The 14,385-nt window shown below is 44.1% G+C and overlaps 5 protein-coding genes across 5 annotated transcripts; 2 read left to right on the forward strand and 3 right to left on the reverse strand.

Annotated features, from left to right (window-relative positions):
• Window positions 1–22: 22 nt before the first annotated feature.
• On the reverse strand, window positions 23–1,564 carry BYT42DRAFT_562484 (GPN-loop GTPase). Its single transcript, XM_051567473.1, has 6 exons — window positions 1,458–1,564; window positions 1,345–1,390; window positions 1,087–1,195; window positions 944–1,025; window positions 336–870; window positions 23–247 (listed from the first exon to the last, which is right to left on the reverse strand). Coding segments are annotated over exons 1-6 (954 nt in total). The 5' UTR covers window positions 1,460–1,564; the 3' UTR covers window positions 23–67.
• A 2,432-nt stretch (window positions 1,565–3,996) lies between these two features.
• BYT42DRAFT_260421 (uncharacterized protein) lies at window positions 3,997–7,398 on the forward strand. The gene is made up of 7 exons (XM_051562747.1): window positions 3,997–4,820; window positions 4,928–5,043; window positions 5,113–5,483; window positions 5,545–5,739; window positions 5,825–6,349; window positions 6,458–6,880; window positions 7,032–7,398. Exons 1-7 carry the CDS (start codon window positions 4,225–4,227, stop codon window positions 7,188–7,190), a joined length of 2,385 nt encoding a protein of 794 aa, XP_051425103.1. The 5' UTR covers window positions 3,997–4,224; the 3' UTR covers window positions 7,191–7,398.
• Window positions 7,399–7,495: 97 nt separating this feature from the next.
• BYT42DRAFT_260273 (peptidase S8/S53 domain-containing protein) lies at window positions 7,496–11,208 on the forward strand. Its single transcript, XM_051562746.1, has 10 exons — window positions 7,496–7,928; window positions 7,995–8,238; window positions 8,318–8,350; window positions 8,434–8,462; window positions 8,553–8,596; window positions 8,686–8,788; window positions 8,877–8,979; window positions 9,060–9,206; window positions 9,291–9,917; window positions 10,006–11,208. Exons 1-10 carry the CDS (start codon window positions 7,599–7,601, stop codon window positions 11,049–11,051), a joined length of 2,706 nt encoding a protein of 901 aa, XP_051425104.1. The 5' UTR covers window positions 7,496–7,598; the 3' UTR covers window positions 11,052–11,208.
• Window positions 11,209–11,724: 516 nt separating this feature from the next.
• Window positions 11,725–12,596, reverse strand: BYT42DRAFT_493582 (ribosome biogenesis regulatory protein-domain-containing protein; the record flags this gene model as incomplete). The annotated part of the gene is made up of 2 exons (XM_051564230.1): window positions 11,725–12,376; window positions 12,445–12,596. The coding sequence occupies 2 exons, from the start codon at window positions 12,594–12,596 to the stop codon at window positions 11,725–11,727; spliced, it is 804 nt and encodes a 267-aa protein (XP_051425105.1).
• A 190-nt stretch (window positions 12,597–12,786) lies between these two features.
• On the reverse strand, window positions 12,787–14,070 carry BYT42DRAFT_612124 (peroxisomal membrane anchor protein conserved region-domain-containing protein; the record flags this gene model as incomplete). Its single annotated transcript, XM_051571585.1, has 3 exons — window positions 12,787–13,425; window positions 13,503–13,694; window positions 13,759–14,070. The coding sequence occupies 3 exons, from the start codon at window positions 14,068–14,070 to the stop codon at window positions 12,787–12,789; spliced, it is 1,143 nt and encodes a 380-aa protein (XP_051425106.1).
• Window positions 14,071–14,385: the final 315 nt, after the last annotated feature.

A 14,385-nucleotide genomic window follows, 5' to 3' on the forward strand; every position in this document is an offset into this window, starting at 1 on the left:
TTTTATTTAATCGTATTCCACCATATCATCGGGTTCCTGAAACAGACAAAAAGACAAGTTCAACACGTTAATGCATAAATGACAACGTTATTAAGGAATGATCCTTGGCCCTTTTTCTTTGTCCTACCTTGGGTTCAAGATCTTCTCCATATTGCATCGCATGATCGATACTTGAAAGCACATATTCCACCGAGTCTTCATCCGTAATGTTAAGAGGTATAAAACTCACCATACTGTAATCGTCAATCTATCATAACCCCAGATCGCGTTAGACATTCCATCATCATCATCACCCAACCCCGATCCGAAAATTCATCATAGTCATGTCGTCTTACCAACTGCACAATGGCTTGATTTAATGCTTGGAATTTCAGAGCTCTTGCGCTGGGTGCTTGTTCAGATGTTTGACCGGCTTCTTCAGCCATGAGAAGCGGATCCGGTTCCAAATACCGTTCTATTTCGCGGTCATTCATTGCCTTCTCCATACGTCTTCGTCTTCGTCGTTGACGTTTCTTCTTTTCACTTTCATCTTCGTCAACGTCGTCGCTGTCGTCTCGCTTGTTACCATAATCGCCTTGTATCAGATCCATCTTGGTCATCACATTAATATGGGGAATTTCCAGATTCACCATGGCACTCATGGCACTCAGGACTCCGGAGAAGTATTTGCTTTTATCCTCGATAAACTGGGATTCCAAACAATAGACGCCACAGATATTCATGTTCCATCGACCCAAACACTCGCAAATCCTTCGCATAATTGGGAAATGTGTATACAGTTCGATTTGTCCAGGACAGTCAATGATCAAATAATCGTCTTCGTAAGTGCCGATCTCTTCTTCCAACCAGTCAATATTGTTGAGCAGGAACCTTGCATCGAGAAAAAAATGGATCCATTAGTTTTCTGTCAGCAAATGACCCTCACTCATGCTGTCACGCTTACTCAAGGCAATAAATCAATCCACCGTTTGGACCATAGTCCAACTCTTCCATGACATCTTCCAGAGTAATCAACTCTCGAATATCTACAACAACTGCATTGAGAATTCTTGTTATCCCCATCAGTTACATCGGGATGCGAATTACCGATCGTTGGTTCATATTCAAAGTTTTCCGCAGCAGGATCGAGATTCACCAAATGAACTTTGCGTCCCGTAGCCTGGCAGTGTGTCATCATAGTGGCGCAAAAGGTAGACTATGAGCCAAAGCAAAACATTTAGTAAGTACAACAGATATTAAGGCTGGATCGATAACGAATTGGGAGTAAAGAGGAAAGAATTGGCAAACCCCCACAACTCTGCGTGTTGGTGATCGCCGCCTTTCTCCAATTCGTGCAACGCTTACTTTGCCACTTCCGGCTGGCCCCATAACAAGCTGACAATGACGACCCCTATATCCAACCGTCAATCAGTGAGACAGTGTCAATAGCCATGATCAGGCGATCCTTTGTCACATACATGATGGCTGCGATAGAGTTTCCAGTCAAAGAAAAAAAGACGCCCCGCAGAGAGAAATTTTGATGGCTGGTCGAGCTGCGTTTCCGTGCTAAATTGCAAGTCACACATCGGCTGCGCCAATCCATAAATGGATTTTTATTGCTGCATCGTTGGCCTCTCTTAATTCGTGAGATGTTTTGATTTTTCAAATGTGTTGGGCACTGCATCAGCTTTATATATATATAAAAAGCAACTCATTGTTGGGAAAAATGTGTTGTTGGCTATGGCATCAGCCATAGTTTGTCATAAGCCAATGGTTGCTAAAAGGGTCTTTTGGGCATATCAATCAATTAATGCCATAGTGTGTTTTCAAGCAACCTGATTGCCTAAACTTTGAAGATTCTTCGTGATAATGCAACTTTTTACAGAGCCAAGCCTATTGCGGCTACGCCATGGCATATACACTGCCTACTCGGTTGGGGAAATATACAATGGAAAAGCATTTGGATGGTTGCAAAACCTGCGGATTTGTGTCACGAGTCAATGCTGAAGTAGTCTCGGACGGCGCTTAAATCTGTATAGTAGGGTGGCCTGATGCCTGGTAATCGAGTCAACGACTCGGCACAATTGCTATCCATACCAGGTTTCTTGATAAAAAGGAATTCATTTGTCGACTAAAGTCACAAAAAAGTCAGATGCTTTAGTAAATGAAAATCGGGAATAGCGATCGCAGTTTCATCCGAAAGTCGGCCAATGATGCAATTTGGTGCCGGGCAGGGCACATTTGGATCAACTGGCATGTTTACTCTTGGCAGGGAGCAGTAATAGCATCATCAGCCGTGACTTTGTTTTACATGCGGCGCAAAAGTTGGGAGTTTATGATCCAAGAGCAAGCGCGTTCGACTGATCACAAGACTTATCTTACATAATCCACGCCTTTTTTGTTAAGCGACATCTTCCGGATCGTTTTACAAAACCATGCAGCTGGGAGATGCAGACGAGACTATTTTTTCTATGGGGCCACCTGGAAATAAGCTCATAAAAACTAAACTGGTGTAACGGCTCTTCTCTTTAGTACCGCTCGGAATTGATCAAGCGGCACTTGACCCTCCAAAGAGCGAAAGTGAGACGCCTCATTGTCTTGGGGTCGGCTTCATCCAACAATGACTGAGTACACAGCAATCATCAAACATTAGAAGAAAAAGGAATTAGGCTAGGTTAAAATGACTTGCATTTTATTGTTCATTCTTCAAGTTACACAGGAATACGTTATGTTCTCACCGTCAATGCTTATTTTCTTGGTTAGAAAAAAAAAAAGTTTCTCGGCCTTCAAAAACAAACAAGTAAATGCGGAGTGACACGAAAGAAAAAAATTGGACCTATCGTCTGTCACCATTGGATACAATTAAACATACCATACCTTTGTGAAGATAGGAGAGCTGAGTGAAATGCACGGTGATGGTCAAATCCAAAGCGAGATAACCAAAGCATTCTGGATTACTGTATTTCTGCTCTTGGCAAATGTCACGCTGCATGCTGTTTATAATAACAAGAGAGAACAAAAAAAACCAAAAAACGATAGCCGCTTTGTCTCAACTGTTGCTTTTTTGCGCTCATTGTTTGTTGTTTAATAGTTGATAAGGAGAGCACCATGGAAACATATAATAAGATAGAAGAAAAAAAAACTTATACAAAAAGAAAGAAAAGGGTTAAAATGACGAAAAAAAAAAAAATACAAAAAAAGACTAAACCCAAAAGTTTCTCGGCTATGGTCCCCCTATTTCTGTGTTCTTGATTTGTTTCCCAGTTTCTTTTTCCATGAATCAGTGTGCTGGTACACTTTGATTATCCCTTTTTTCTGTATTCCCTTGGTTTTTTCCACACTCGTCCATCTTTCCTTCTTTCTTTTTTGATTTTCTCCTTGTAACTGCGAAATCCTCTATCCTTGGTCAAGGTTTTTCCCCCATCGCTCCTTCTTCATTACCGAATGTCTAACTCGCTTGGCCTGAGACCCAATTACCACCACCATGCTACCGAAGTCTCACCGCCTCGAGCTCGCTCGGCTTCATTCAACTGTCCTCTTCCCGAGAAATCGAAACCACGTTTCCTCACCAAATTAATGCATCAAAAACGACCGCCTTGTCACTACCGAGTCGAAAACGAACGATGCGGTAGAGACTTGTCTTGTCCGTCGTTATCCATGGAAGCTCAATCAGAACTACCCAGCGATATGAATCCTTCACTCACTTCACATTCCTCGCTCGTAAACTACGATTCTATCGCTCAATCAAAATCAGCGTCAGTCCAACCAATCTCGGTCAAAAAGGTATGACCCATCGTTCGTTGAATGTTGGCTCTTTTTTTTTGCTAATTAACTCGGCATTGGGGATTATAGAAAGGCGGTATGACCATTGGACGTTTCTTTCGAAAATTAAGCAACAAGGTAATGAAAGCCGAAAAAAAAGAGGAAATCGATGCAAAGGGAAAAAAAGACTGTGCTTCTTCAAGTTCTGCAAAAATTAACCCCTGATTATTTTTTCATAATTCCTGCTGATAAACAAATCTTATTTATGACGACGTGATTCCTTTTAAGCAGCCAAATCAGACAACGCGTAATAAACAAACGATCTTGGCAGCTCAGAAACCGTCTGTGCACGATACGACGGATGATGGACGATCGTCAATCACACTTCAAGCGACCGAGTCCAGTGCGTCGACGTCAAAATCTGAAACACTGGATGATCAGCCTCACGACGTATATCATCTTCAAGCTCCGCCTGCACGCCTTATGCGGCGATCGGTTTCATTTGATACTTCTCAGCGACCTTTATATCATCTTGATCAAGACACATGCCTGAAACCCACCTTGTCTTCCGATGACATCCTGGGTCTCGCAAAAGACGACGATTCCCTGGACGAATTTTTGTCAGACGTTGACATTGATCCAGCAGAAGCCCATGACAGTAATATTGTGGGCGACAAACTTTCCAAGCGTTTGAGTGGTGGTCACTTTGGTTCCGCCGGGGGGCTAATCTTCAGCACGTTACAACTCAAGGACAGTGATCAAAGCAAAGAATGGGGGTCCCGTAAAGCTCAAAGCGTGGACTGCAGCGAATCCGATTCCTTGGTCCCTGTCACTCCCCCTTTGCCTGACGAACCTGAATGTCCGGGCGGTTTTGAAGGCCGTGATAATGATGAAATTGATCATCCGTTCTCCGCTTCCAGTTACGCTGAGCGAATATGGGAAGGTGACGAAACGGTTTATTCCGACATGGAACGAGTAGCCCAATGGATCGGCGATGGAAAACCTGCCAGCACCGAAATTCTAAAATGCTATATGGGTTATTTTGACTTTGAAAACCAGCCCTTGGATGAAGCTTTCAGGTACCGTGATTTGCCATGATGCACCGATATTCATGACATTTTTCATTTGTTCTTTGTTGTGTTGTTAAAAAGATGTGACATGAAAATCTCACATATATTTTTTGTAGAACACTGTGTGGCAAATTGCACTTGAAAGCTGAAGCTCAGCAGATTGACCGCATTCTCCAATCCTTTGCTCAGCGCTACTGGGATTGTAATCCCAACTGTATCTTTGGCAATCGAGGTGAATATCAATAGGATTGTGTGTCTCATGCATGTATCGCTCAACTGTAAATGTTTTCCATTGTTACAGACGTAGTTCATGCAATTGTCTACTCGCTGCTTCTGCTCAATACCGATCTTCACGTAGCGCAAGGCGAGCGACGCAAGATGTCACGTCCTGCATTTGTTAGAAACACAATGAGTGCTGTTACTGGCGATGAGCAGCAACTGACAATAGATGAAGAACTGTGGACAGATGATTACAAACGTGCAAGCACGGTAACGTTCCAATCCTCCGAATGGACATCCACCGCTCCACCTGATATGCGCCGGACGCCTAGTTTCAGAAGTGCTTGTAGTAATCAAAGCAGTCATGACCGTTTAATGAAAAATTCCACCGAAGGATCCCCTCTGGTGGTCGGTAGTAAAGCTTGGCGGGCCGAAATTGAAATGATACTCAAGGTACGACGTCGAATCGTGATTCTGTGTGCTCTGCTTTGTTTACCTTTTCTTTTTTTCTTAGCATATGTATACATCGATTCGACATCATCAGATTCTTCATCCGTCGTATACCGAAGACCCCAACATGCGTGGTAGGGCTCGACGTCGTAGTCTTCAAGTCATGAATGGTATTCGTACAAGCGCTTTTAAACGAAGTGTTGGTACCATGATCTGGAAAGCTACACGAGACAGTATCTTTATCAGTGAAAATTCAGAGGTGCGTCTCGCGTAATATGTCTTCTCCAACGTTTAATGACGCTAAAATCTCCCTTTTTCCGTCTTCTTTTTTCTTTCTTTTACAGCTGGAGAATCTCTATGTACATAATGTGCTGCCGCCGAGCAGTCCACGATCAACGTTATCCACGAGTCGCGCCGGTTCATTTCAACAGCAACGACGTCCCTCTTCATCCTCCATGCGCTCCAGTTTGTCCCAAGGTTCACATCATACCCATGGCGGCCATTCCACATCCGCTACCACCTATCAATGCATTGGACCACTGCTTCATCATTCTGAACTTCCTGCATCCTATACTGCTTCAGCACCATACTACAAGGAAGGCACGATTGTGCGTAAACATTTACTAGAACGCGCCAATCAAAAAGCCCGTCACCGAGATTGGAAGGAGTGTTATATGGTGGTGCATCAAGGCGAAATACGCATGTACAAAATGGATCCGGCACAACAACAGCAACAATCTCAGAATCGGAAAAGTATGATTCGAAGTAGTATGATGATCAGCCGGACCAATCTAGCTGGCACGGCCACGTCTGGACTCGATACATTATTTGAACATGGTACACAGTCTCTCGGTGCCGGTGATTGGTTGGTAAGTCATTCACGGTCTGGCCTCCGAAGGAGAGAAAAAGAAAAATAGACCAACAATGAACAGGAAAAAAAAGAGTGGACAGGCATATTGAATGTGTCTTTTTTATAGTCCAATGTACAAATGATTAGTCGAATTGATTTAAAGCATACATTATCCAATGCGCTTCCTTCCGGGTATAGTCGTCAACGACCCCATGCATTTGCACTGCAGCAACCGAATGGCGGGGTCTACCTATTTCAAGTTGGATCGGTGGAGCAAGTCATGGATTGGGTGTCCACCTGCAATTATTGGGCCGCTCGAGAAAGTAAGGAGCCCTTGACAGGAGGGGTTAGCAGCTTGGAGTACGGATGGTCGGCTGCTTGTTTCGACAATACCCCATGTGTTATTCACGAGTGGCAACCGCCTGTCCCACCAACCGTCAGTAGCACTTTGGAAGAAAAACCTCAGCTCGATGCGTTGCACAGACACGTCAAAGAATTAAATGAAGAATTAGATAAACACCGAGATTTGAAGCCAGACATGGAAACTCGGGTAAGTGAAAAACAAGAAAGAAAGAAAAGAAAAAAGTTAGCTTTCGTTGGCCTTCCATTTCAGGAGTCAGCAATGAAAATTTAGAAAAGCCCACGGTTTATGTCTCATTCGTTTTCCACCCCTAACATTTTTTATTTTCTTTTATATATAGTTTTCTTCGAAAGCAAGCAGTGATGTGCAAGCCATGACGAACTGGGAAAACAAATCACAGTATCTTTTACATGAAATCATCAAATACCAGAATTATTGCGACTCGATAGAGAAGTCACTCGCTTTGCAGGACAAAGCAATGCAAGAATTGGCGTCATAAGCAAAAATAATAATAATAAAAAAACCAAGAATGAGTAGGGACGTACAAATCGTGGTTGGTGATACGTTGCCTTTTTTCATTTTTCTCGTTTTCCCCATTTGGGTGCCATGCAAACCGTCTCCATCGTTACCTGAGTTTCAACTCACCATGTTGGTCAATATTTGGCATCCAGTAACTATAAAAGAAAATAAGAGCGAATAAATAAAAAGCGATGTTTTTCATCATCCTTGCCCTAAACATATTCGTCACTCTTTCCTTTTTCCTCGTTCTATTCTATCGCTAAGCCTCGACTCATCTTTTTTTCTTTTCATTTATCTCTCCCTTCCTTTTGTTTACTTTCTTTTCCTTCTCTCTTTCTCTCCTCTTTCTATTTCTACGCTACTCTTCTTTTTCTTTTATCTTTCAAAAATGCGTTCCTGGAGCAGTTGGCTATGCTCCTTGCTGCTACTCGGCACGGCCGTCTCGGCTCTCCGACCAGCAGCTTACGTCGTCGAGTTGTCCACTAAACCACATGATTCCATGTTTTACAAGCGAGACAACAGCATGATCGTTCGATATACGTACGATTCGGCCCTGCTTCGAGGTATGGCGGTTGAATTTGCCTCCGAAGACGTTGCCAAGCAAGCGTTGCAACATCAGGACGTTATCAATTACTGGCCCATCACCCCCCGATCACGACCTGCAGCTGCGACGAATCACACTGCTACGAACGATTTACCATTAAAACTCGCTCACAAAGTAATTACCGCAGCCCACAGATACAAACGATGTGATATAAATGAAGATGCTGATGTTTGTTGACAGGACGATGTTGCCACCTTGACAGCCCAAAACAATGTTTATAAACAACTTGGTGTCACAGGAAAATCTATTCGTATTGGCATCATTGATTCCGGCGTCGATTACCGTCATCCAGCGCTCGGTGGATGTTTTGGTCCAAAGTGCAAGGTTGCTTTTGGACACGATTTGGTGGGCAACAATTATGATGGCACACCCAACTCAATTCAGGAAAGTGATGATCCTCTTGACGATTGCCCTGCCAATTCAAGTAAGTAACCAGTAAACCCTCATTTTTATTGGAGATTTTAAAGTTTCATCTAAAATTGGATAATCCCGGTTATTTTTAGCTGCAGCAACTGGCCATGGCACGTTTGTCTCTGGTACGTAAAAAAATAAAAAAAACTCCATATTACTGGTTAGTCGGTTTTTTCTAATGACCATGATTGACGCTATTCTCTTTTAGGTCTCATCGCAGCACAAGATAAAATCTACGTAAGAAAATGCTATAATCTTGCTGAAAGGATTTTTTTTTCTCAGCTATAGTGGTCGAGAATGCAAAAGTTTAACTAACGGTGAATCTAGAACTGGACAGGCGTTGCTCCCGAAGCCAAGCTAGGCATGTGGAGGTAAGATCGGATTGGTTGACGTCAGAGGATAAAGAAAAGCAAAATACAAGATAATTCATTGTTCTTACTGTTTGTTTGTGTGTGTGTGTGTGTGTGTGTGTCTTTTTGTACGTGCATCTTAGAGTGTTTGGTTGTAACACCGGAAGAACAGGCAATGATATCTTGATCAAAGCAATGGAAATGGCTTTTCATGTAAGTTGTTTTTGGGTCTTTGAAAATTTTTAGTTCAATGAGCAACGGATCTAGTGCCCTGATCTCACATTTGCGAAAAAAAATCTAGGCCAACATGGATATTATCAGCATTTCGCTGGGCGATGCCGGAGGTTGGGAAGAAGATGTTCTGTCCGTCATCGCCAATCGCATGGTCGCACAAGGTCGTCATGGTAAGAAAATCTCGAAATCTCGAAACAAACTTTATGTTGCTTTACTTCTTGCATACTCATCGGTGTTGTCTAATCTTTAGTGGTGGTGGCCAGCGGTAACAGTGGCGGCAGCGGGATCTTTTTGACGGCGACTCCAGCTACCGGTCGTGATGTGATTGCTGTGGGCTCAACGCTCAATGATCACACTTCCGCTTATATGCTAAGCATTGATGATACGCTGGATGTTCGTAAGTGGCATGATTTTTTTTTTTCGTGCGAATCCAAGTGGGGAAGAGAGCGATTAAACTCAGCCTCGGATTTATTTGCATTAGCCTATCGAAGCTTTGTCAGTTTAGCTATTGATCTGAATGGTACTTTGCCGATGGTCGCTTCCAGCCATAAATTCAATGTTACAGACGACGGTTGCAAACCGCTTGGTGACGATGCCAAAAATGCCATTGTACTTATTCATAAAGGTGGATGCAGTACGTCGAGCAAGGTACAACATGCAGAACAAGCCGGGGCCAAAGCGGTGGTCATCTACACCGACACGCATCACACCACCGACGTCGAGGTGATCTCGGGTGCTAAAGTGCCGGTGGCCTTTATCAACTCGGTCGATGGCGAAAAAGTGCATTCTATTTTGGTCAAGTCAAAACATGCCAAAGCCACCTTTACGCACATCATGACGGCCGTGCCAGCGCCTCCTCATGACGTGAATCGTATCTCGTCGACTTCTACCCTCGGTCCCACCAATGAAATGCAGCTTAAACCGGAACTGGTGGCGGTAGGCGGCAATGTCTTTTCTACTTTGCCTCACTACAAAAATTACTACGGTGTCATGTCTGGTACTTCCTTTTCCGGACCCTTTGTTGCCGGTTGTGTGGCCCTTTTATTGGAAAAACATCATCTGTCCCCCGACGAAATGAAAACAGTTCTCATGAACTACGCCAGCCCAGGTATGATTCTTTCTGGGTTTCTATGGAGTATAACTTGACAGAAAAAACGTGGTATTGATCGAAATCAACTTTTCTTTCTTTTTTACAGTGCGTCCACTCTTCAATAGTTTGCCTTACGGTGATTCACCGGTCCGACAAGGAGCTGGACTCGTGGATGTGGTTCAAGCTGTGGAAGGAATGAAGCACTTTAGTGTGACACCTGCCAAAATCAGCTTTAACGACACCATGCATCACAAATCACAAACATTGACTATTCACAACACCGGTGACCACGAGTTTGAGGTGACGCTTAGCCATGTCCCTTCGCTGACAGTGACAGGCTACAACCAAAAGCATCCGGAAGATTTTACACCTACCGAACCTATTGCCTTTGCTGTCCACAATAACTCGGTCGCTTCGCTCTCGTTCTCAAAAACACATGTCACCATTCCCAAAGGCGGATCCGTTTCGGTTGAGATTGATGCCCATCCACCCAAAGACATTGATCCCAAATCCCATCCTATTTACGGCGGCTACATTCGCCTGACGAGCAGCGCTTCCAAGGATAAGAAAATCACGGCGCACGTTCCTTACATTGGTATGTCGGGCAATATGAGCTCGCTTCCTATCCTTGACCGCACTAAAGGAGATCCCAGCAAGCCAGGCCATTATCCTTTCCCAGCGATTGGGTTTGGTAACGGAACAATTCTCGCCAACGATACAGGTTACTTTAATATCAGCTCCGATTTACGTGATCAACCGGTGGTTCTGGCCCGTCTTCTCACTGGCACAGCTCAGTTGCGCATGACGGTGTTGCAGGACGGTAAGGCGGTCGGAGAAGTGCCCAATGATCCGCTTTCAGATTACTCGCGGGAATGGATGCAACGCAATACTCTTGCACCTACCAGCAGCTCCGTCGCATACTATGCATGGCCATGGAATGGGGTTTACACCACGTCTTTAAACAGTCACGACAAGAAAGCGGTTCAGCCAGGTCATGTGTATCAAATTCGCTTGGAAGCACTTTATGTATTTGGTGATCGCGATAAAAAGGAAGACTGGGACATATGGACATCTCCAAAGATGATTTTCAACGTCCCTCATCGTCGTTCACGCCATCATCATCGCGCATCTCGTCAGCAACACTCTGATTAATCGATTGCATTCTCCTTTACTTTTTTGTTTTTGTTTATTTTGTACCATCTGATGAATCAAAAGTTTGATCCATCATCCTTAATAGATATCCAAGTTTTGTATGTGTTCTCTATCTGACAACCTCTACCCTCCGCTTTTTTTTCCAACTTTCTCCTTCCAATTCATCTTTCCTCAATAAGACCCTACTATTCGAGCGCCAAGAGACGCGGTGGAGCTACGATTTGTTTCCAAAGAGCGTCACGCCCAGATAAAGGGTCTGTCCCTGAATAACGTTTTTTGTCCGTTTCTTTGTTTTGTCATGCATTTTTCTTTTTATGGTTGCTGCTGTCATCATAAATTGTATACAAATGAGGAAAGATAAAAAGGATAAATTTTGTCTAGGATATGGATGGATTATCTGCAATGAATTCGGTTGGATTTTTTTTTTACGTGCGGTTCTTTTACTTGCGCGAGGACTTTTTACCGCCCTTCTTAAAGTCACCACCCTTCTTGAAGTCACCGCCTCTCTTCTGCGAGGCTGCTTTGGAATGCAAACGAACCGCTTTGGCAACATCCATTTGTTCCTTGCCACCCACCACTTTCTTCAAGATGTCCAGTGACGACTTCTTTTCCTCCTTCACATCACCAACCGTAGGTGCAAACTATAGAATATAGAATATAGAATAGGACACTGTTAGCATATATTCATACCGTACCATACCAAGCAAGATAGTGATCCTTTTTTTTTTTTTACCTGATGAGTGACACCCTTGGCCTTGGGTTCATTTTTCAGCTTGGTGTCGAATTTACCCAGACTGGCGGTGGCGGTTTTGGAGGCGGCAATGGCGGCTTGAAGTTCGGCCTTTTTGAATTCTCGCACATCCTTCTTACCGGCCATGGTGGCCACGGCGGTTTCCTCCAAATTTCGTTTCTGTCGCTTAGCATTCTTTTCCACACGTGCCTTCTTATCTTCACGGCGCTTGGCATATTGATCTTCCATAGGATCGGCATCCTGGGGCACCTCGATCAACCAGTCAGAAGCCAATTTATCCTTGTCTTTGCCACCAGCATAACCCCAACGGGGAACAAATTCCTGTGATTCGTCGTCCCACACCATACGTTCCCGTTTGCGATTCTGAATGCCCTTGGCTTTTGCGAATTTCTCCCATCGTGTCAATGGCTTCTCCTTTGGTAATGGTTTCTCACGAGGTAAAATGCTCGTACGTGCGGGAAGTTGAGCGAGAACACCGGCATCGCCACTCTGTATAGGCAACTTGAAAATTTCATTCACAAGCAGCTGCGTGTTATCTCGAGTCAGATTCTTGATATAAGCTTCTCGGTTATTTCTGCAAAAAATGTAAACAGCAAATGAGTATCGTCTGCAACCCAAGCCAATTTACACTGCCAGAATTACTTTAATTCCTTGTCATCGAATGCATTGGTGTCGAATCCAGCTAAAAGATTGAGATCGAATTCCAAGGGAATCAGCTTCTCGACCGTGATAGGTTTACTAATTAAAACAGTAGGTGAGGGGTTGGAACGGTAAGCTTTTGCGCTTGTTTGCATCAACACTTACTATTGATTTTTGTGTGCTTCCAAGATCTCGGTGACATCCATGATCAAAAGTAGTAGATGAGGAGGGAATCTGATCTCTGTGTGTGAAAAGAAAAAGAAAAAAATCAAAAAGCACGGTTTTTTCCCATCCAAATCGGGAAGTGGCTTTTAAAATGAAAGACGGTTTTTACTCAATTTTTCTTTATTGCGGATTGGATGAAGCATGTTCTTTGGCTAAATCGGCACGGAACGAGGACCGGTGACGTGGATGATTATTGAGATCTACGGAACTGGTAGGAGAGGAGGAAGCAGTGTTTGGTGGGAGTTTTGTATTGGTATTGGTATTGGGAGTAGCAACGGATTCAGTGGAAGGAGGGGTGGCGGGCGATACCTGGGTGGAAAATGTGGTGGTAGGTTTCACGGAGGGAAAATTGCGTCGGCTCAAGAGCATGCCTTTGAAGCTTCGTATTTCACTCTTGAAACCTTGCACGACGGAATCATCGCTTCGATAGTCTCTGAAACTGAGTCCAAAGTTATTGGAAGTGTTGAACGAGGAAAAAATGACGTCGGGATGGGTTAACTGATCTTTGAACCCGTTGAGAGCATTCAAGAATTTTGCATATGGCTCGTTCTCATCGATGTAACCATGAATATCCGTTTGAACTTTTTGGAGATTTTCCAAGGATTTGGTTTGCTGCCGTCTAATGACATCCAGCGATGCAGCCGAACTGCTTTCCATGGCCTTGAGCTTGGTATTTAGCCTCTCCAACAAGGCTTTGTGCTGATTATATCGATCGCATTGGTAGACGGCAATACGACGAAAAATGCGTGACATGATACGCTGTCATTGCGAAAAGAGTTTTGGTCAGCGATGGATGCGTAGTTTTTGTAGATTATTATTATACAGTGAGCTTATACCTTGATAATGCCTACGAGAACCGCAGTGACTCCGACTGCGCCAACGCCGGTTACCACCGCCAGACGAATGATACTTTGTGTTGTCATACGCGGCGGAGGCGAAGGCTGATAGTATGCTATTTGCACGGCTGGTGGGGCCGACGAGAGCGCAGGACGAGGTGGAACGGCGGGAGACGAAGAAGGACCCGCAGTCTAAATACAGACCATTCAGCCAGCATGTCCTACATCTTTCTGCTTTTTGCTTGCAATAACTTACATTGACAATGGCGGGTTGGGCGTCACTGCCGGGTACTCTTTTGAATGCTTCGTCAATCTCGGCTTGATTCAGTCCTTTATTTCGTAGGAATGCTATCTTTTTGGCTTGGTCGGCTGAACGCACTTTGGGCGACGATAAAAATGAAACGGCCGACTTGACCATATCTTCCCTCAAAGGTGGTTGCGGTTCATTAGGCGTAGTTGTAGTAGCCAAAGACGGTGTATGCGACGGCGGCGGCGGTGGCAACGATGTCAAAGTGGAAATGTTCGATGGCGAACTAGAATCGTTACTACTGCCACTGTTGTCGGCCATGAAAAAGAAAATGAACTAAAGCACTGCCCAAATTTCATGTGCCAAAAAAAAAAAGAGTCGGGCAAGTTTCAGCGATTTTTTTCTCAGCCTTGTTTAATCCCTATATTTTCAGGCCATCTGTTCCTTCACAAGCAAACCTCTTTATATCCTGTCAAAACAACCAAAAAAAAGAGACAGTATGCTAGATACAGCGCATGTATCAACCTCGCTGTGGGCGTATGTAAATTTTCAGAGTGTGGATTCAGTGCTTTCAGTGGTGGAAGGGCCTGGTGGCTGCAGCTCATCGATCCGGGTCACTGCTGACTCTGACCGAGT

The sequence above is a fragment of the Radiomyces spectabilis genome (genome assembly GCF_025331425.1).
Source record: "Radiomyces spectabilis strain NRRL 2753 chromosome Unknown BYT42scaffold_4, whole genome shotgun sequence".
NCBI classification, from domain to species: domain Eukaryota; kingdom Fungi; phylum Mucoromycota; class Mucoromycetes; order Mucorales; family Radiomycetaceae; genus Radiomyces; species Radiomyces spectabilis.